At 44.7% G+C, this 21,978-nt stretch overlaps 1 protein-coding gene across 3 annotated transcripts in view; it reads left to right on the top strand.

Annotated features, from left to right (window-relative positions):
• The window catches only part of LOC114786059 (ral guanine nucleotide dissociation stimulator), a 46,892-nt gene extending 24,941 nt beyond the window's left edge, over positions 1-21,951 (top strand). For 2 of the 3 annotated variants that reach the window (XM_028972851.1, XM_028972849.1), the window contains exons 2-18: positions 9,573-9,877; positions 10,225-10,290; positions 10,773-10,966; positions 12,235-12,356; positions 12,717-12,932; positions 13,351-13,454; positions 13,546-13,630; positions 14,521-14,598; positions 15,263-15,349; positions 15,612-15,644; positions 15,731-15,852; positions 16,171-16,266; positions 16,409-16,637; positions 17,442-17,516; positions 18,046-18,297; positions 18,412-18,526; positions 19,110-21,951. In XM_028972851.1, coding sequence (XP_028828684.1) covers positions 9,573-9,877; positions 10,225-10,290; positions 10,773-10,966; positions 12,235-12,356; positions 12,717-12,932; positions 13,351-13,454; positions 13,546-13,630; positions 14,521-14,598; positions 15,263-15,349; positions 15,612-15,644; positions 15,731-15,852; positions 16,171-16,266; positions 16,409-16,637; positions 17,442-17,516; positions 18,046-18,297; positions 18,412-18,526; positions 19,110-19,285 — 2,355 coding nt within the window. In that variant the 3' untranslated portion in view covers positions 19,286-21,951. The remainder of the gene's footprint in view (positions 1-9,572; positions 9,878-10,224; positions 10,291-10,772; positions 10,967-12,234; positions 12,357-12,716; positions 12,933-13,350; positions 13,455-13,545; positions 13,631-14,520; positions 14,599-15,262; positions 15,350-15,611; positions 15,645-15,730; positions 15,853-16,170; positions 16,267-16,408; positions 16,638-17,441; positions 17,517-18,045; positions 18,298-18,411; positions 18,527-19,109) is intronic. The other variant, XM_028972850.1, reaches the window with a different exon arrangement.
• Positions 21,952-21,978: the final 27 nt, after the last annotated feature.

The following is a 21,978-nucleotide window of genomic DNA, read 5'->3' as shown; positions in this document are numbered from 1 at the left end:
GATTTAGAGCGACGGTGGCCGCAGCGATTCAGTAAATTAGTCCCCCCCCCCACCCGTCTGATTGTTAAATGGCAAAAGCTGCTTAAGCGCTTAGGAATGTGGGAAACCGAGAGGAGTAACCCCCATTTCTCCTCTGCTCTCGTCTGCTCTCCTCTCCTCTGTGTTGTGCTAGTGGGCAGCAGAATGTTATTCTTTCGGATTCCTGCACACACTGCAGAAGGAGAGCAACAGGCTATTGTCTGGGTCAGATTTTCAGGACAGTGCACTATAGTGATAGGGTGGTAGTAGCCTAGTGGGTAACACGCTTGCCCATGAACCAGAAGACCCAGGTTCAAGTCCCACTTACTGTCATTGTGTCCCAGAGCAAGACACTTAACCCTAAGTTGCTCCAGGGGGGACTGTCCCTGTAAATACTGATTGTAAGTCGCTCTGGATAAGGGCGTCTGATAAATGCTGTAAATGTAAATGTAAACGATGCACTAATATATTTTGGTCTTGTGTGCCCCATAAGGGAAAAACAACCTTTTTTTGTAAGAGTGACGTTCCATCTGCTAATATTAGCATGTCTGATGCCAGTATTTACACTGGCAGGTACAGATACGGCCGCTGATGGGCTCTGTATCTTGTGATGTTTGTGTGCCTTTCTGTCTTCGCGTGTGTGTTCTTGGACAGAGAACAGAAAGTCTCATGTGTAAACACGCGACCTGCGGGATAGGTATCACCCTATTATCTACAATCTGCCTAGAGAATGTGAACTTCTTCGGTCCCGCCAAACAAAAGAGGGTGTAGCAGTCAAACTTCACCCCAGGGTTTGTCTCTCCCAGGCCCATGAGCTGCAGCATATGTATCCGGGTTCTGTTACCGAGGTCAGCTCTGTCACATTAATCGAGCCACTTCCTTTCAGGCCGAATGTAAAAGGACGGCACAAAGAGGAGAGCCTAAACAGCTGGGAAGACGAAAGGCTGACCGCACCACTCGTTTCTGCTCAATGGAGTAATGAGCTGGGGGGGGGGTTGTGCCTCTATAAATCCTGCTGGTGGGTCCAGATTCACAGGGAACACTCCCAGATCGTAATTCTGCCTCCAGCCCCTGTTATTGGGCCCCGTGTTTGGCCTTTGCCACCCGGTGTGGATTCTGATGCTTCATGTTCAGTCTCACTCCAGCAGCCGTCTGTAAATGTAGGAAGCTACGGAAAAAACATTCCAGATCCTACGACCTTGGGACACGGAGACTGGAGGGCTTTTCTTTACATTACGAAGGATAAACTGAAGCAGATTAAATACAGCTCTGGGTGGGAAAAAAAAAAAGACACCACTTTAGTAAACTGCCTTTTTATTGTTGTGGCATCCGTTGCTTGTCCATTATTTCAACACCTTCTTAAACATAATGAGCTGCAAATTAATGCTGCTGATCAGCTCACACAAATCTGCTGTGGCCTTAAACCCTCCTGTTTTACCCTGTTTTCAGTGTTGAACTCTTGCATTTTTATGGGTGAATTATTAATAATGGATGAAAACGGGTTTAGTGTTGTTGCAACACAGGCCCAAACCCATCAATCATGACATTTATGCTTAGGCCATAACCTTGTGTCCTCTTGTAGCTTTGATTGGCTGATTGGAGGAGGGGGGCTTCCTGTTCGCCTGCACATATGGAACTGAACCCAGATCAATGACGTCTGTAGGTCATCAGTGACACAGGGCAGCACAGGCCCTACGGGGCTTTTAAAGTCTTCTTTAGCCAGACCCCTCCCCACCCATCAGACTTGATGAGAGCCAATCAGTGTTGTGCTAATCATTAGCCACATTTCATTTCTTCCTTTGTTCCTTTTGTGCCTATGTCCTTCTCACACATCAAATTCCATTCCTGGTAAATTCCTCGGCCGTGAGGGAAAAATTCAGTGCTAGTGGCGTGACTGTGGGGTGTGGCGTGTGGTTCTGTTACTGGGCTCAAGCCTGCAGGGATATTGTATGAACAGAGCTTATCAGTGATGTACAGGATGCAGCCTGCTGGGTCTGTGGTGGCCTAGCAGGTAAGGAAACGGACACGTAATCATAAGGTTTCTGGTCTGAAGGTGCCACTGAGGTGCCACTGAGCAAAGAACCGTCCCCACACACTGCTCCCCGGGCCCCTGTTATGACTGCTCACCAAGGGTGATGGGTTAAAAGGAGAGGACACATTTTGTTGGTTCACCGTGTGCTGTGCTGCAGTGTTTCACAATGACAATCACTTGACTTTCACTTTCACATTATGTGGACTGGACTGCGTATTTGTCGTTGTCATATAAACTCCAAATAAAGAGGGATCCCAGTTTAATCCCAGTTTGACTAAAGACATGCTTTGATTCATATTTTTAATTTAATTTTTATTTATTTTTTTTAATTTTACACCCCATGGAGGTGGACGTGCAATTTTTTTTTAATTAAAGTTAAAGAGCTGTTTGTAAAACACGAGGCTATAGATTCATGATACAGCCAACACTGTGGTTCCTCAGTGAGGAATTTAAATCCATCAGCATGTTATATTATTATTTGGTTGAATAGTGTGTGTGTGTTTGTGTGACTAATGGAATTGCCTTGCACCTTTAAACCATGAACCCATAATGCAGGATAGAATAATGATCTTTTTGATAACCAATTCTTTCATTATGTAATCTTGCATTCATTTGTGTGTTATATAAGATGAAAAAGTTGAAAACAGATGTGGGAGAAGAGGGAGCCTCAGCTGACATCAAGTCATTGCATGATGTCATACGAATCAGGGGCCATTGTGTGTCTCTGAGGAGGGGTGTGTTTGTGTGTGTGTGTGATTAGGGGCCGGGAGTTGGCTTGGTCAATATCGGCCCATCTGTAGCTGTGGCTCCAGAGTGGACTTTCAATGGACATGCGTACGTGTGTGTGTGTGTGTGTGTGTGTGTGTGTGAAAACACATGCATATGTGTACGTCAACTCTTGGACAGGACTGGTTTTGAACTGGGTGTGTGAAATATTATTGTCACTTTGCACTTTGTGTGCATTTGAAAGAAAGAAATGTTTTTGTTCTTCATGTAGTTCAAAGAAGTGAAAATAAAATGAAACCCCATCAGGCTTCGGACTCTCTCTGCCTCCATCATCTGTTGCAATCCACACTCCCTTTATAGAGTTTGACTAGGGTATGGGTACCACAATTTTTATCGTAGACACCCGAAACTCAATATACCAAATCTCCATGAACCCCTCTTTGCAGTCATTCACTTTTTTTCCTAGTTACCATGCCCGCAGTCCTCCTTTTCATCCACTCTTTTTTTCAATTCACTTATAATGGGAAATTTAACCTTTCCCCAGTTCCTCACATTTCAACATTGTGACATGAAACGTGGCACACACGTCTGAGGACAACTTTTTTCTTTTACTCTTTGACCCCCCACTCCTCCTTTATCACTCTTTTTTCATCCCTCCATCCTGCCATTCACTCCCATGCATTTTACATAGCAGCAGTTGTCACACTTTCAGCCTTGCAATCACCACATTTCACATTTATGTTAGCATGTAAGCATTAGCATGTTCACAAAATTAACTATATTAACAATGATTTTACTCATCCCCTTCATCCTTTCATCCTCTTGTCTTTTAACTTTTCACTGCTGTTCAAGCCAAAATCAAAATTTGTTCACAAACTTTTCTAGTTGTATATGTAAATGTACCATAATACGTAAAAAACAGTAGTTATCATAGATAGTATAAATAATATTCATAACAATGGAACCTGTCTGTCAGTCTCCCTACATGGAAATTACAACCACATGATCTCTGCAGAGTCAAGCCTCAATTTAAACAGGAGTCAGTAAGTCTCCCGTCACATGACCTGGGCAGGCTGGTGGGTGGCGTATGGCTCTATGTGCAGCGCCATTAAGGCTTGCTGGTTGTTTTTGGCTTCCAAAATATGCACTGTTTCAAAAATCTGGTCTTATTCATTGTTGGCTTATACAGAGTGAGGGAAGATGGTGGGTAGCTTTGTGGGGTGGTGTGTGTGTGTGCGCACTTTTGAGTTCCTTTAGAGTTCAGCTGTGTTCAGGTCCCATCGTACCACCTGACCTAAATCAGTCAGGTCTGCACGTGCAGGAATTTGTGCTGCTGTCCCTTTTTAGACAGAGGGGTATTGACCAAACATGCAGACAGTGACGTAAACACACACACAAGCCCGTCTTTACTGGTTAATCTACCAGCATATGTGGGACTGTGTGTGAAGGAGACAGAATGACAGAGTTTAACGTGTGAATGTGGGGTTTGTGTGGTGCATGCTAACACACCGCATCGGTCAGATATCGACTGAGGTTAAAGACATTATAACAGAAGGGGAATCCTGAGGGGCAGTCGTGAACTCCATATGATTGTTCCCCCCTCTTGCAGCTGCTGTGTGGGGTGGAGAGTATATAGGATGCTGCGGGGATGCTACACCACCAGTTGCGTGCTGACAGATGAGACATCGCCTCAGGCACCCTTTGCAGCGTAATGGCTGCTCTCGCAACCACTCTGCTCTCCCAGTCCAAACACCAGTCTGAACTCTCGTTCCAGCCAGTTTGAGGATACAGGACCCTCAGCAACACAGCCGCACAACAAGGGCAGAGAGGAACACGTGCGGCTCCGGTCAGAATGCAGCAGAAACTCCGAAGCTGAACTGGCCAATACTTTCCTAAACACAGGACTCTCTCTGGGACAAAAGCTGTGGGGAGACTTCACAAGGGTGTTGTTGGAAAGAAAAAAGTAGGACATACCAAAAAATACCCAGCATAGCCTTTATTGTCCAATCATAATAGGATTTGAGGTTTGAACATAAGTGACATGCGATAACATCAATGCATAAAAAACTCTTTTATGTTCAGTGTAGTCATGTTGTCTAAGTAAAGTTTCTTCAAGTTCCGTTTACATATTCAGCTTTTGACTATTTTGAGATTGAAATCTCTACGTGATGCACATTGCAGACGGGACCCCAATCAGAATCAGAATTAGATGTGACTGCATAAGTCGGCCCTTGTCTGCCAGAGGGCCATCTACCTTTTGTTAGGTGGCATGTAGTTTTTTTTTGTGTCTGCGCAGCCAGGGTGTGGGAATCCATTTATTTGCTTTAGGCTGTGGCTGTGTGTGTTACTGGAGAGACTGCTTTCCACTGGTTTCCATTGATCTTGGTGTGCCACAGTTGAAACAAAAGATAAGCAGACATGCGTTTTGAAATGCAGAAGAGTCCAAAGTCCAGACGGACGTCTCCCCGCGGCGTCTGATGGCGGCATGAGGGACGCCGAGGCTCCACTTCTGTTGCTCCGCGACGCTGCTGGGTCGGTTTTAGACGTAAGTCCACTTTACTCAGACACGCAGGCATAGTGTCCTCCACTGCAACCTTGCTGTTCCGCAGATCGAGTTTACTTTATGCCGCAGTGGGCTGCGTGCTTGTTCGTGGGGTAATGGAGCTCCCTTTCAAACACTGCTTCTTGTTGCTGATGGATGAAAAAACTGGGGCCATTATGAGCTGGAGAGCGTGTGGCCATATGTGTTGCTTCTTACATATCTGTGATGAATGTCTATGAGAGTGAAGTATGTTTGTGAGGAACTGTCGGTCAGTGTGGTTGTTGTCATTTCCCCCTCGTCCTATGAGAACGGGGATTTCTTCCGGAACAATATCCGGTACAGCTCAACCACATGTTAGTCCTACACACATATTACACAAAACTATTGGCTGTATACTGGATATTTCATTTGGAAATCGGATATTTAAATATCAGTTGATATCTAACCAGGCAATTGGAAATAATCACTTTTTGAATGTTGAATATTTTGGATGCTCAATATAATATATAGCGCATTGGGAGTGTTCGAATCCCAAGCCACCGAGGTCCCACTGAGCAAAGCACCGTCCCCACACAGTGCTCCCCGGGCGCCTTTCATGGCTCCAACTGTTCACCATGGGTGATGGTTAAAAGCAGAGGACACATTATGTTGTGTCATCTTGTGCTGTGGTGCTGTGTATCACAATGACAATCACTTCCACTTTCAAATCTGTTCAACTGATTCACCAATCAGAATTCTTGAATTAAAGTGCTGATTGTCTATCTGTTTGTTGGGAATGGTAGCACCATTAAACATCTTCTAACTTCTACACACACAGACACACACTCACACACACACACACACACACACACAGTGGTGTAGAATTGTTAGTTTGTGTGTGAGGTCCGGGCTGATTTGTGCTGTAAAGTGGGTGAGTAATCCACCAACACTGCTTTCCCACTTACAGCCGCCTGCAGAGCTTCACCACTTCTGACCAGTGACTCAAGTGCCCACTTCATCAAAGCAGCGCCTACAGTCTCACACAGGGTCATCTGTATTCCCCAAGCCAGCTTAGTCTCCGCTTTGTCTTCATGTATCTCCGTGCTGTTTTGCGTCTTTTCTCGTTCTTACCCCCTCATCTCTGCTTTCCCTCTGCTGTAAGCTCCAGGGCTGCAGCACAGGAGCCTCTCTTGAGCTCCGCTGGAATTTTGATCAGTGAGTAAAGACAATAATGAGAGGGAGAGTAGAGTCCGCTGAGCCGATGCTGACTCTGTGTGTAACTGAGGGGGATGAAGGAATTTTGGAGGAATTTTAGCCTGGAGGCAGGCAAAGGGGTCGGGAACTCGGGGTTTTCAGTCCTCCCCTTGAGGTGTGTGGCCACTCAGAAACAATCTTTGCGTGACTCAGTTTTTGCCTGATTATTGTGTGTTTTGCGTGTTGCACCCTTTGCCCGATCCGCTTCTGTTTCGGTCGTCATGGATGCCACGGTGCGACTGCATTTAGCGGCAGTGCTTGGGCTTCTGTTGCCATGGCAACGCCCTAAACAGTATTTGACAGGCATGAGCCATTAAACCCCAGTTTATCAGGTCCACCTTACCTGTGAGCGCAGAAGACTGGGTGGGTGGGCGCTGATCTCTGGTGAGCTGTGCACACAGAGCCACACACCGTGCTGTCAGGGAACACGTTGTACTGAGAGCTGAGGGGAAGCAGACATCTAATAAGCAGTTTCTGGTCCAAACATCAATACAACGTCTGTGGGGGAGCTAATGAATGAATCATTGCATTGTTAATATAACAGAAGCTTTATATGTTTACAAGCCAGGAACAAGAACAGGGTTTTAAGGTTAAGTGCTGTGTTTTCAGTGCAATAAAATAATACAATTCTAGAAATGAATTAACAAAAAGAAAACTTTAATTCATTCTAGATTGCAGTGATATTGTCAGATGGATTTGGATAAGAGTGAGAGCGAGCCTGGACAGCCTGTAATGACTTGCTAAATTTTTAGAAGTATACAAGTGTTCTACAATCACGTTTTGCTATGGGTAGCACTAATTACACATTATTGATCATCACGACACTATCAATAACGAACATTCCATTGTCGTCCCAACACACAGATGTGTGGCTCGTTCTCTGAAAGTGTGAGTGCTGGTCAGTGAATGTGGGTGTTTGCAGAGGTGTGAAGAGAAGGAAGCACGAGTGTTGAGTGCTGTGGATTTGCGGTCGATGGGAGCGGTTCGCTATGTGAACCAGACCAGAGATGGGAGTGTGAGTGTGAGTGGCGGCTGCATGCATGTTTGAGCACGTGTGTTTGTGTGTGTGTGTGTGTGTGTGTGTGGACTTGTAATCAGGAGCACTGTTTGCTCTTTAAGCTCCTTTGGCTTCAGTGTCCCTTGTCCAGGCATGAGAGTGACAGTGTGACTACAGAAGACTGTTGGATGTGCTAACTGGATAAAGAACAGAATTAATGGGTTTGGATTCTTTAATGCTGTGAACAGACTACAGAGCTCAGTATGCGTGTTTTTAACTTGTGCTATTAATGTTGTAATTTGGACCAAGTGTGAAGTGTGTTTGTGATAAAGCGTCATTCATTGTGGTGGTTGTCGCTTCCCCTCATCCTATGAAACCCGAGAACCACATGTTAGTCCTACACCCATATTACCCAAAACTATTGGCTGTATACTGAATATTTCGTTTAGATATTGGATATTGTCCAACAAATCTAAGTTAAACTGATTCACCAATCAGAATTCTTGAAATAAAGTGCTGGTTATCTATCTGTTTGTTGGGTTTGGCAGCATCATTAAACATCTTCTAAGCCAAAGAAGCTTAAAGAGCAAACAGCGTTCCTGATTACAAATCCACACACACACACACACACACACACACACACACACACACACACACACACACACACACACACACACTTTGCCCAAACATTTTGATGCGTGTTTGTGTCTGTGGTACAGGAAGTGTTTTTGCATGTGTTGCCTTTGTACCATATCTCCAAAGGGACTTCATATACATCAGGCACGATCATTCAGGAAGTTTGTGTGTGTGTGTAGGGGTGCTGGGTGACACTGTCAGACAAGGCCACAGACAAGGCCAGACAGAGCGGGGCGACAGCCAAGCCAGCCAGCAACAACAACCACTATCTGAGTTTTACCGTTAGCCTTGAGGGGTTTCGAATCTGAGCAAAACACTGATTTCTCTGTTTGGCCTGGTCTCCTGTAGTAAGCTGTTTGTGCATTTTCGGGTAAATTAAGCGAATAGTTGTTATGCATGCTGTGTTAAGCAGTGGCGTTTACTGGAATCACAAGGTCTGTGTGACAATAAGAAGTGACCATAGTGCCGAAAACAAGACTGCAGCCTCGCCCCCGAACCGAGCACGGACACCTGAAATGCAGAGCAAATATTTCCACAGGATGCTTTACTGCACTGAATGTTTGAGTTCTGGACATGGCTTAGATTCTTTCTAACATGATAACAAGTACTGGGACCACCTGTCCCCAGGAGAAAAAAACCCATGCAGCTGGTCTTAGCTGGTATAAGCAGCTAAACTGTGTGAAAACACAACCTGAGATGGTTGAAATCCCTTAGCTTGTCATCGGCTTGGTTTTGGACACAAACTCGAGTGAACAAGGAAAAACTAGCTTGCTAGTTAAAGTTATAATGGTCACTTGATGTTAGCAAACGTGGTCCATGCACTAAGAATTGGTTGCATGGAGACTTTACATCACATCATGGCCAGTATGAAGCAGGACATCAATCTTATTACTCACCAACAACCTTGTCACTCACCTGAAAGCCATTTATTTTCTGCAACTTTTGCTCCAGCTAATTTAGTAGCATTGTCTTCTGTTTTAGTAGCATTGTCATTGTCTTCTGACATTTTTTTTTTCCTCATGCCACATCGTCTCTCATGTCAGCGAAATCAGACTCCCTAAAATCTGCCATTTTGATTTATTTATGACAGCCACAGAGGTCTTAGATCACCGGTACAAATGACAGTAACCTGGCCAGAGTTAGCCACCAAGGCTGATTTATACAGGTGGCATGGGCTACATTTTTACAAAGAACTTTAAATGGGTTGAACAAAACAAATGTTCTGAAGGAGGAACTGAGATGAAATGCATCTCTAGACTTAGACCAATATCTGCTGTTTAACTGTCTCCTTCAGCCACTTCACAATTTATTTGGTCCCAGCTGCCAGCAGACATGGTAAATAGTAATTTAAAATTTCTTTTTACCTATTAAATTTTTTTGTCTTTCAGAATGCAACTCAGGAGATTGGTGAGGAGGTTGAGGATGGGGCGGTGTTCACCATCACCCTGCGGAAGGTGCAGATGCACCACTCATCCAGTAAGGGTCAGCGCTGGCTGGGCGTGGAGTCAGACTCGGCCCTCAGCCTCTATGAGACATGCAAGGTGCGAACCATCAAAGCCGGCACGCTGGAGAGGCTGGTGGAGTACATGGTGTCGGCCTTCCGTGGCAATGACTCCACCTACGTCACCATCTTCCTCTGCACCTATCGCTCCTTTGCCACCACCAAACAAGTGCTGGACCTTCTGCTCAACAGGTATGGCAAGGACACTAGGATACAAAACTTAAGACGATGAGTGATAGAAAGATGAAAGGAGGGAGGAAGGAATGAAGGAGGAAAGGGTTAATTCATTCTGGGACACAGTGGGGCATGAAACTGCATGAACCATAAAGGCTGCATAATGTTTGCCCTGAAAATGTGTTTGCTTCACATGCAAAAGTCCCTTGTTGCTTTGGTGAAGTCTTGTGATGGACCGTTTCTTTTCCAGTAGCTCATTGGTTTTCCCATTACAAAAAAACAAAAAACATGTGTTCTATTATTATCATGTTGCACCTTTTCCTGTTTTAAAATGATGGACGTTTTTATATGATTTCTTTGCTCAGGTATGCTAAACTTCATCCCTCAGAGGGTCATAGACTCACCCATGATGAACGCACAGAGCTGAGAAAGTGAGTAACATGTCACAACCTCACAAACTGTACAAATCTGGCTTCAGATAAAACATCTTGCTCTGACAGGTGGCACGGGCATGAAACGGGATCTCTTGAGAATGCTATTTTAACTGATGTCGTAACCGAAGATGGCCGGGTGAATGTGGTGTACTTTGCTTCTATATTTGTCCAGCTCGACACAGCGTGACCCATTTCCTGAGGGAATAAAGTTGCTTTTCTCTTTCTTAATATTCTCTAAGCTGGTTGTTTTTTTTAACCCCATAACCCTCTCAATGGTGGCTCCCATTGCATAAAGTTCTAGCTTTAATAAAATGTAGTGGATAAAAAAAGAGGAACTGTCTATGGTACTGATTCCTTTTAAAGGTTTTAAACTTTCCTTGCTTGTGTTCAGTGGGCTCTTAGCTTTTTGCTGTGTGACCTTGGTGTTTAACCTTGCCCCTCAATAGCATTTCTTTACTTTGTAATCTCTTAAAACACAGCACCATTTCCTCCATCTTGGGGGCATGGTTGGACCAGTACTCAGAAGATTTCTGGAAGCCTCCAGAGTATAGCTGCCTTCGGCGGCTAATCTCCTATCTGCACCTTAACTTCCCGGGATCAGACATGGAGCGGCGTGCCTGCAACCTGCTGGCACAGTTCCACCGCCGGCAGCACCAGGAGCCAGAGCAGGAAGGTGAGGCAGCAGGATCCACACGTACACTTGCCAGATCACACCTTGGGTGTACAAATCCTAGTATCCTAGTATGATAACAAAGCTGATCCAGAAGTTCCCTTTTTGCTGTGGCCAGACCTCTGCAGCTAGGAACAAATGTAGTTCTGGGAGCCCTGGTTTTTGATGTCATCATAAGGGGAAAGGTTACCGCCCCTTTCTCATGCTTTGTCTGTTCAGAGAATTTCCCACCCCTCCCCTAAAAAAGGAAAACCCTCGGATCGACATGGCTTGAAAAGATTGGATGTAAAACTGAGCACAAATGTATTTTTTTAGTTCCATCACACAAACCCCTGAAGAACCAGTGGGTTCCTTTAATTTTTGTCCGGAAAAATGCCAACACGACTGCCTGTTTGCACCAAACATTGTGGTTCGTAAATGGTGTTGATGACATAATTTCCGTGAATGCCTTCTCAACTTCAATAGGCCGCTATCCTCCTTGTCCCGCCTCTCTCCTCCTCATTTGCATTTAAAGCTACACACATGAAATCTCATTGTGGGACTGGCTCAAAGTGGCTATAATTCTGCACCTCGGCTGAATTTCAGAAAAGAGACTTTAGTTATAGTATAGTATTAGTGGCACCACTCAGACCTATATAAAAGCAAAAACATTTTGTTCATAATAGGGGACCTTTAATACTTAATGTAATACTTAATACTTTGTAATGTCTTACAAACCATGAAATGAACAGGAGCAATAGAAAATTGCCCAACTCTTCCACACACCTCTAAACTTGTATGCTGAAGCGGAAATCCAATGCTTTCTTCAAGGGTCATGGCATTAAAACACTTATTTGATTTCTGTGCTTTGAGTAGACCTGTACATACACCGCTAAAATTAAGAAGCTAAAGAAAGGCTATTAAAAGAAAGGTCACATTGTTGAATGGCGTTCTTAAATAACATTGCTGTTGGTCACTTCACGGTTCCTACTGTCAGGACAAATGCAACCAGAGTAATGTCCCTAGGGTAAATTAGTTCTTGGGGAATCTCCCCTGGTGGCTAGTTCCTGTTACTGCTTTTCTGGTCTGAATGCACCTATTACCATGAGGCCTATGTTGCTTTAGAATAATGCACCTGTCATTTATGAATGAAAGTCATTGTGGATAATATCTTTATTTTCCTTTTTTCCAAAGTGTTTTTTTTTTTTTTAGAAACCACACCATCAGAAACCAGATTTGGCTGGGATAGGTGTGGTTATCCACTCACATGGCCTTTTTGTTTTTGTCTTCAGTGCTGGACCATGGTCCCTGCACCTTCACCCTGCTGGAAGAGAATGGGTATGACTATGACCGACCTGACTTCCTCTCCTTTGACCCAACCGTGGTGGCAGAGCAATTCACCCTGATGGATGCGGTGAGAACGTCAGCCTGTTCACAGCAGAGATCCAAATGTGTCCCTCTAATCCTCAATGTTCTCATTCAGTGGTTACACAACATAATTATAGCCTGAGGCAAAATGAGGAACTGGACACTGATCAAAATAATAAAATAGCTTGCGCAGCGAGAGAGAGAGAGAGTGAGCTTCCCATAGTTCATCAGGGTTGGCGTTGTTTCCTGTTGTGTTGGACAGCGATGTAATATAACTCAAGACCAGAGACTGCCCTATCTTATTGTTGAGAAATAGCAATAAAAAAACACCCTTCTCTCTGCCATCCTCTGCCCAGGTGCCATGTTTCTGTTTAACCCTTTGTGTATCATATCCTTGTACCCTCAGGAGCTCTTTAAGAAGGTGGTACCGTACCACTGCCTGGGTAGCATCTGGTCCCAGCGGGATAAGAAAGGGAAAGAGCACTTGGCCCCGACAATTCGTGCCACTGTCACACAGTTCAACTGCGTCACCAACTGCGTCATCGCCACTTGCCTGAGTGACCGCTCACTAAAGCCCACACAACGTGCTAAGGTGGTGGAGCGCTGGATCGAGGTGGCCAGGGTGAGACGCTGTGCTTTAGGCATCAAAACATGATCATCAAAATATGAAAACGATTCATTTGTCAGGTCAAAACAATATTTTCATTCCCTTGAAATCTTTTATGCCGAAGAGATGCTAGCCAGCAACATTAAAAGAATTTCATCTTCAAACGGCTGACCCTGACCCGTATATATCCTGAGGGTTTTTTTTCCTGTTGATTAACAGTGAGGAGGTAGGGGTACCCGGGTATTAGGGTGTGTAGAAGTCAGTAATTTGATTGCATCGACCAAGCAATCTCATGACTCTTGTTCTCATTGAAACAAATTTTTCCTTGAACTGTTGCTGTTGCTATGGTTACTCTGGTTGACACATTAATTTAGTACCTGCAATTCACAAAGCACTGACTCTCCCATTCAAGAAAACCTTTATTTTCTTCCAGGAATGCCGGATCTTAAAGAACTTCTCCTCGTTGCGGGCAATCCTCTCAGCGCTGCAGTGTAACCCAGTCCACCGGCTGAAGAGGACATGGGATGAGGTGTCCAGGTGGGGACAATCCTAAATGAGTCTTATATTTGGTGGCGTATTTAGTGTTTTTGATACTAAAATGTGATCTTCCATTATTCTTGCTCTGCAGGGAGAACTTCCGCATCTTTCAGGAACTGTCGGAGATCTTCTCGGATGAGAACAACCACTCTTTGAGCCGGGAGCTGCTCATCAAGGTGTGTGGTGTCACGATTGTTTCTCAGCAGCTTTAAGCAGAGCCATACTCTGTTGATACAGCAGCGTAAAATCAGATCAGTGTTTAATCTCCAGTCGGGGCGCCTAATCCAGCCACCCAGTCACTGTTTTAAGAGAAAACAAAAGACATTCTTGCCATAGCTGCAGCTGATTTCCTGGAGTGAGAACTGACAGTAATCCTCCTCCTGACTCCAGGGTGGCTTTCATCACTCCCGGATGCGTGGAGCGTTGGTTGGATCAGTTTGTACTTAGCTCCTCTCATTGAGCAATATCAAGTTACTGATGTGGTGAGATCACGAGACACGGTGGAGTTTATATAAAAGAGAGAGTGTGTGTGTAGGTTTGTAGGGTTTTGCTCTGATGAGCTTTTGAATGAAGAGAAAGGCCGCACAGCGCCCATGTGGGATCTCAGACCCTCACATTCCTCACATTCCATGCAACCTTCAGGCCAGATGTGTGTGTGTGTGTGTGTGTGTGAGTGAGAGAGCACGTGAAATGACGTGTGGATGATGTTTGTTGGCAGGTACAGTGCTATAAAGGGATTCCCCTGACATCACAGCTGTCCAGAAGGCTTCAGTGTTTGGGGGTTGGTCTGTACCAGTTGGGGCTGTCCCTAGTGTGTGTGTTGGAGCACTACGGCCAACAGACTAGCTTCACTGTATGAGAAGGTAGCCAGAAGGTTCTCTGTTTGGATTGCCAGTGCCAGCCAGGGTCAGACAGAAATAGCAAGTAGAAATTTGCCCCCCTGCCAACATTCATCTAGTTACCAGGTTACTACTCCCAGTGCGGCCCATTTTTTATGGTTTATAAATGTGTCCAGTGCATTGGTGTCCTCCCTTACACTGATGTAACAGATCTTTGTTCTCTGTAGGAAGGAACGTCAAAATTTGCCACCTTGGAGATCAACCCGAAACGGGCGCAGAAGAGACAGCAGCAGCAGAGAGACCTGGTAAGGGTACCTGAAATATCCTGTGAGAGAGCAAGAAAGAAAGAGAGAGGGATAAAAGCGACAGGACGAAAAATGAGGGGAAGGGAGAGAAACAAAGTGAAGTGGCCGATGTTGTGAATACATTCCCACGCCTGTAGAATAGATCTGACACACTGCGCTTACGCAGCATAGGAGTGTAAGCGATGAGCAGCCTTTATTCCGGATGAAAAAGACCTCACTATCCTCCACACAGACACACACACACACACACACACACACACAAATCCTGACACCATGCGGCACAGTTTTGTCTGGAAGGTGTGATGCTGTGACGTTTCAGTAGAGAGGATTCCACTCATCTTTTTTTCTGATGTTGCATTCTGCTGTTAGGTCACTTTGTGTCTCATGAGTGAAAAGTCACCCTGGTCCTCTTAGAAGGAATATCCTGCCCTCTAGAGGACAATCATATCAACTGCAGGCTGCAGATCAGCAAATCGATTCAAGTTTATAATTAGAAGACAATTTTCGAGCATGAAAGGAGGTGGCCACCGACAGGAGCAATACTAACACAATCGCACAAACACTTCAAATAAATCCGCGTAATGACTTCACACCCACAGCTACACACAAACACACACACATGCAGGCATGGTCTTACTGTGTCTGCTGTCTGGATGTGTTGCAGAGTGTGATGCAGGGCACCATTCCTTACCTGGGAACCTTCTTGACAGACCTGGTGATGATGGACACAGCCATGAAGGATTATCTGGATGTAAGTGCTGCAGCTCTTAACACACTGAAGTGTGCACTTGAATGCAATTTTGGAGTGCAAAATTATACGTCATGAAGGTACAGGACAAAACAAACAATAAAAAGAGGATTGCACTTCCATTAAGTTCTCCAAGCAGTTTATTTACTCCTATATGGAGATGTAGATCTTATTGTTTATGATCTGGTTGCCAAATTTTACAAAAAAGAATTTCCATGGATAACCGCAGGTTAGCAGGTTTTTTAAAACTCCTCTCTGTCTGCAGGGAGGACTCATCAACTTTGAGAAGAGAAGGAAGGTGAGGAGAAATGACATTTTTCTTGACGTTCCAAAGAGAGATTGTTGTGGTTGTAGTGTATTTACACAATGTCTGTCTGTCTACAGGAGTTCGAGGTGATTGCTCAGATCAAGCTGCTGCAGCTGGCCTGTAACAACTACAACTTCATCCGGAACTCTCGCTTCAGAGAATGGTTCGCTGGGGTGGAGAAACTCACCGAGGCCGAGAGGTGAGGTCGGGCAGGCAGAAAACGAGAGAGAAGTTTTTGATGGTCCTAATGTTAGTGTTACTGGTTAAATGAGAGGCCATTGATGCACAAACCAGATGAATTGGGTTTTTTTAAATGAGAAAAACAGGCCTGGAAGGGGAGGGAGAAACTGAGCTGAGGAAAGCTAGTGAGCCGAGAGATGAAGAGAATTTCTCGGAAAGAGAAGCAGTGTTTGTGAAAAGTGATTGTGGGCATGAATGTGATGGGAAAGAATCCTTTTTTTCATGTACTTAACTGAGGGACAGTGACACACTCACACACTTTCTGCTTTGACCACAGTTACAGTCAATCCTGTGACATCGAGCCTCTGTCCGAGTCGGCCTCCAACACACTTAAAGCCAAGAAGAACACTGGAATCATCAAACGCTGGAGCGAGTGAGTCACCTGTCAACCCATCCCCTCCCCCCCTGTCATGATGGTGCATGCTCATCACCTGTTTTCTTCCTGCCGCTCTTTTTAACATTGATAAATAAGCCTTTAGAAAAAAAATCCTCCCCTCTCTGTCTCTCTTGCTCAGTCGTCAGCCTGTGGGCTCCGAGGCCGGCTGCAGCGGCAGCGCAGGCAGCTCCCACTCCAAATCGTTCGACCAGCTGCGCTACGCCTCCTGCCTGGGCGGCTCGTCCGGGAGCGGAGGAGGGGATGGGGGCGACTCCCTAAGCGTGACCTCTGCCGGCTCCAGCAGCTCTGACGTGGAGGAGATCAACATCAGCTTCATCTCTGACTCACCCGACGCTCACGAGAAAAAGGTGAGCAGATATGTGTGTTTGTGTGTGTGTGTTATAATTATAAGTGGTTATAATTAAATCAGAAAAAAGGAAATTTAATAGACATCATGTCTACACAAATTGAATTTTTTGATAAAACCATTAAAGGTCAGGCCATGTGACGTTTCAAAACAATGACCAGCATCATTATTTTTTTTTGTGTTAGAAGAGAATGTGCCACACACTTGTACTTCTAACAGTCATGAAGCTATAAAGGTCACCGACCATGCCAGTGTGATTATTCACATCACTGTATGTATACACAAACAAAAACAGTAGTTTTTTTTTATGAAAAAAAATGTTTTTTAAATACAAAGGTTTTATTTTTTACAGTATAAATAAACAGTATATAAATAAATATTAATTTGTCTTCAGACCCAGGATTTTCCTCCTAAACTTCAATACATCGTGGCTGATCTGATTGTAAATAACTCACTGAACCAGGGTGACTTCAGTCATTGTTTTGAAGTCAAATGTCACATTTGTCATGATTGAAATGTTTTACATGAATACATTTAGCATGCAGAATGTAAAGACCCACAGTATCTGGTTTGCTGCTGTGTGTGTTTGTCCTGGCGGGCCAGGTCCCTTTGCATGACCTCTGTTGATCTCACCATGGACACCCTGTCGGGTTTGTGTCACATGCTGAGGCAATGACTGACTGCGAGTTACCTGAGCAGTTAACCTCTTCATGCTGTTTCAGTGCTCTGACTAGACGGCTCTGAAACCTGAAAAGCCACACAGACGATGCTCACTAGTGACCATGGTTCTACTTCCTTTTTATAGACCTCCACGCCCTGCGTAAAACATTCCAATTCTACCTTAGGGAAGTGTGGCCCGATGGCTGACCTGGCGCCCACGGTACTCTCTCCACTTCCTGTTACTCTGTGCTTCAATGGAGCTCATTTCTCTTCCTTTTCTCCTCTCTTTTCTCTCAGGGCTCACCGTCACCATCTGTTGGCCATTTCATGTTCTTAACACTTGGGCGTATTGGGGTGGTGGTCGCTACGTATGAGGGTGTGTTTGTGTGTCTGGGGCCATGTGTTTGAGTGTGTGTCTATAGGCAGTGGTGAGCAGATTCTCTCTCAGTCCTTGCATCAAGGCATGTCCTGTTGAATTTTATTTCATGGACTTTGTTGGTGCTTTTTGAGTCTGGTTTAATCCCCAGGCATCATTTTGGGCACTTTGGTTGCTTTGTCTGTGTGTCTCTCGATGGACCTGATCGAATTTTTTTTTCACCCTTCCTTTTCTTCACACATCCTTAACTGCCATCACATTCTTTACCACCGTACCGCTTAAATAAACTAAGATTGTTATCAAAATGCTGAGAAGTGTACATTTGTAGTGCCTTTTGAAATGAGTCTGATCTCTGTCTCCCTCCACTGGTCAGTTTTGGGAGTCCACCTCACTATCCTCTCTGGATGCGTCTGGTATGGGCTCCGGCTCGGGCTCCAGCAGTGCCTCGTCCTCATCTGTGTCATCCACACCAGTCACAGGATCGCGCTCGCACAAGCGCTCTGTCTCTGGTGTGTCCAGCTACTCGTCCCTCTCACTGCCCCTCTACAACCAGCAGGTGGACGACTGCTGCATCATCCGAGTCAGCCTGGACGTGGACAACGGCAACATGTACAAAAGCATCCTGGTGAGAGGGGAAGTGGGGAATTTATAAAGACATTAGAGAGAATGAAGAGAATATGAGAGCGATTCAGTGGTGATTCTGTCATCATGCTGTGCTTTCCTTACCTTTCTGACACAGGTAACGAGTCAGGACAAAACCCCGGCTGTCATCAGGAAAGCTATGGTTAAACACAACCTTGACCGTGAGCGACCAGAGGAGTATGAGCTTCTGCAGAAGATCTCAGAGGATAAAGGTCTGCAATCACACACTTTACATTTGACATTTTGCTGTCGTCGTCTGATCCTCAGCACAGTATGACACACAGTAGGGCAAGTATGATGTTTCCAGATTTGCACCATAGCAATACATCTTCATGGTTCAGCATCACTCTTCAGACAGTGGTGCCACTGTCTGCCTGTGTTCTGTTGCCATGGTAACTAACACACGTCCTTCTTTGCAGCACATTTCAGTGTAAAGGGAAGACAAAAAGACTATAAAGGGAACAGGGATGCATAGCCAAATGAACCAAGTCCATTTCATGGGCATAAGTAGGAAGTTTTGACAGCATCTTCACAGCTTAGTACAATGTGTGTTTTAGGTAGAGGAGCACAGGGAAGCCCAAACTATATGCTGTGAATAAACTTACATTATAAAATATACAGCCATCAAAACATCAACATGTAATGGGTGCAGACTGGATATAGTGATATTATTTACATCATTACACTGTGGTTATTTATTTCAGGTACTTCCTGATCGATGTTAACAATTGATTTGCTACTTTGGTCAATTCTGTCCAGGCCGCTGACTCCTTGTCTTGTTCCCTTGTTTTTTAGAACTGAAGATCCCTGACAATGCAAATGTCTTCTATGCCATGAACTCCACAGCCAACTATGACTTTGTGCTGAAGAAGCGTGGCTTCCCCAGAGCAGGTCGGACCAAGCATGTGGCGAGCTCCACGCTGCCCCGCATGAAGCAGAAAGGCCTGAAAATAGCCAAGGGGATCTTCTGAGAGAGCTGAAGTCCACAGTCTGCCCTTCATGTGGGACCTTCTGCCCTCCTGTTCGGCACTGCCATGTCTGTATTCTGGCTGAAACCACTTCTGTGGCGAAAGGGCCTCGCTTTGTTCACCTACTATCTGGTTTTCAGCGCAGTAGGGTGGATTGTGAGCCAAAAGTCACCCACCAACTATCTAACCTAATTGCTGAGAGGCTGTAGACAGGAGAGCACTTACAGGTCCTGTTCAGATGAAGGAATGTTTACAGAATCCAGACTTGCACTCTGGTCACAGCTGCCCTCCCACAACCGGATGCTGTCTAGTCTAGGTCATCATCTGATTGGCTTATGGACAACAGCGAATCGTGGAGGAGGTGCGCTGTTGATGAGGTGATGGTGTATTTTTTTTAATACCTTCTCCAACGCAGTAACAGCACCAGTTTCTTCAATTCAGACTCCTGCCAAACCTTTCCTCCACCGGGATGCTTTGGGACAGTGGAAATGACAGTCTGTACCAGGAGACCTCTTGACCCTGTGAAGAGGAGCGTGGTCCAGAGCCACTCCCTTATGGACACTCACAGTACTGTAAAAGAGACCCTTTAACTGGCTGACTGCATGCCAGACTCATGCATTATTTTTATCCTTAAATAGTGGGGAAAACTATGTCCAGTTCATGTAATGGGGCATTATGACTAAAACTCTCTGACCTTTAACACACTACTTTACTAGTATTGTTCTGCTGTCCTTTCCTCCAAGTGGTGCTAACTATCTCTGAAATACTTCAGCTAGCAGCACTCTCCTGGGTATCCACACTTCCGACGTTCTGCTTTTACCACCCAGGGCTGATAACCTGGTAGGCCAAATGTCCAATCCAGGATTAAAAATCATCGAGAAGCAGGCTACCATTGTTGTGCAGTGAAAATGGCTCATTATGCTTTTTATAGCCTGGTAGCCATGGGAGTGCAGTCACGATAGTCCGGTAAAACTGGGAGCGTCTCCGTGCCATGGATGCTGAAAAATAATGGCGTTTACAGGTCAGGTCACACAACGGTGGTTCTTTTTGAGTCAAGGGCAGTTGACTGTTCCCACAGGTTTTTGTCTGCCAGGCACTTGTTTTGTTTAATTTGTTAAGGGGAACATTCTCTGCCGTTCCCATGGTGAGTCCCCTCTTAGCTCCAGGGAATGTTGGCCCATGCCATTGGATAGATTGCCAGGGTGCCAGAAACTCCTGCCATTGGTCTGGCAAAACAAAGAGGGCTGACGGAAGTGAAATAGTGACTAGAGAGAGAGAGGGAACGGGGCAGGGGTGGGCTACTAATAAATTGTGTTGTGTAAAGTACTGTGATTTTTTTTTCCTCCCTTAAACTTTCTGTCTTTTGTTACACAATGTAAGAATTTGACTCCTCTGTTAGAGTTTGCACCATCTTATGCCCTCCCCCAAACCATGAATACAGCACATTCGCGAACACGGACCAGTTCGACAGCAGGGCTTCACTTCGCTCGGCGAGATGTAACCCATAGGAAAAAGCAGCGACTAACCCTTACATGGTCCAGTTCACCCGTGCCAAAGACCACGTCTCTTAATAAAACACAGCATCTCATGGTGAATCCTTTCAACCACCACCACTGTCAGGACTTGAAACTGAGAGGGACCTGTAAGTGTTAGCTAATGTGGCGTCCCTGATTTCAGTGTTTCCTATGAAAGAGTACCTCTGCAGACCAAACCATGCCCGTTGCATTGTATGGAGATTCCAACACTGTGCGTCCACTGACTGTTTCCTGTGCCTCATAGACTGAGAGAAAAAAAAGTTTGTAAAAAAAATTGTGATGTAACTTGTATGAATAGGCTGAGGTTTGCATGAATGGAGGAGGGACTGGAATCTCTGAATGCCCTACAGATCCTCCAGTTCTGTGATGGGAGTGAAGCCTCTTTTTCACATAGGTGGGTCCTTCCTACTTGATTCACCATGGGAAGATCTGGATCATGTGCCGGTATTAACTTTTCCAATTGTCCAGTGTGTTTGTTGCCTTCCAATCTGTCTTTCTAGTTTTGTGTGTGTGTGTTTATTGAATCCATAGGTGTGCTTTTCTTGGTAAAAAGAAATGGAAAGGGCCAAAGATCTCACAGATCATCCTAGACGCTTCACTTTCACAAGCACTGCCTGATCAGGAAAGGTCACCCTCTAATGAATATCAGATTAATCTGGTGCCATCGCTCCCTTTCACTGTTTTAAGAAAAAGCTTTCTAAAAAAAATTAACAAAAAAATTCTTTTTTTCTATGTTTGTTTTGTATTATTTTGTATGAGATTTGATGTCCTTTGTACCTTTGCATTTTCATTTTCTTCTGTGTGCCTGAGTTTTTGTGAGTGTGTGTGTGCAAGTGTGCATGTGTAAACTGGCTTTATTTATTGATTTGTAAATACTTTTTGTACATTTCATTTCCTTTTTTCCATGTAATTACAAATTAATATATATGTAAATATAAATATATATACGAAGTTTATACCACTGTAATTGTGGGCTCACTTGTCTTCACTTATCTTCTTTAAGTTCTCTGTTTTGTCCTGTGACCTTATTCTTTTTGTATAATGGGTCAGTTTCAAATTGCTTTACCCCCTGAAGCGCTGTGTCTAATGATGGATAAATATCCTACCTAATAAATAAATACAGTGCAACAAAAATTGGTCCTCTGTGTTGTTAATTCACTC

This window comes from Denticeps clupeoides, chromosome 3 (genome assembly GCF_900700375.1).
Source record: "Denticeps clupeoides chromosome 3, fDenClu1.1, whole genome shotgun sequence".
NCBI lineage: Eukaryota > Metazoa > Chordata > Actinopteri > Clupeiformes > Denticipitidae > Denticeps > Denticeps clupeoides.
This window is presented reverse-complemented; position numbering and strand designations above follow the sequence as displayed.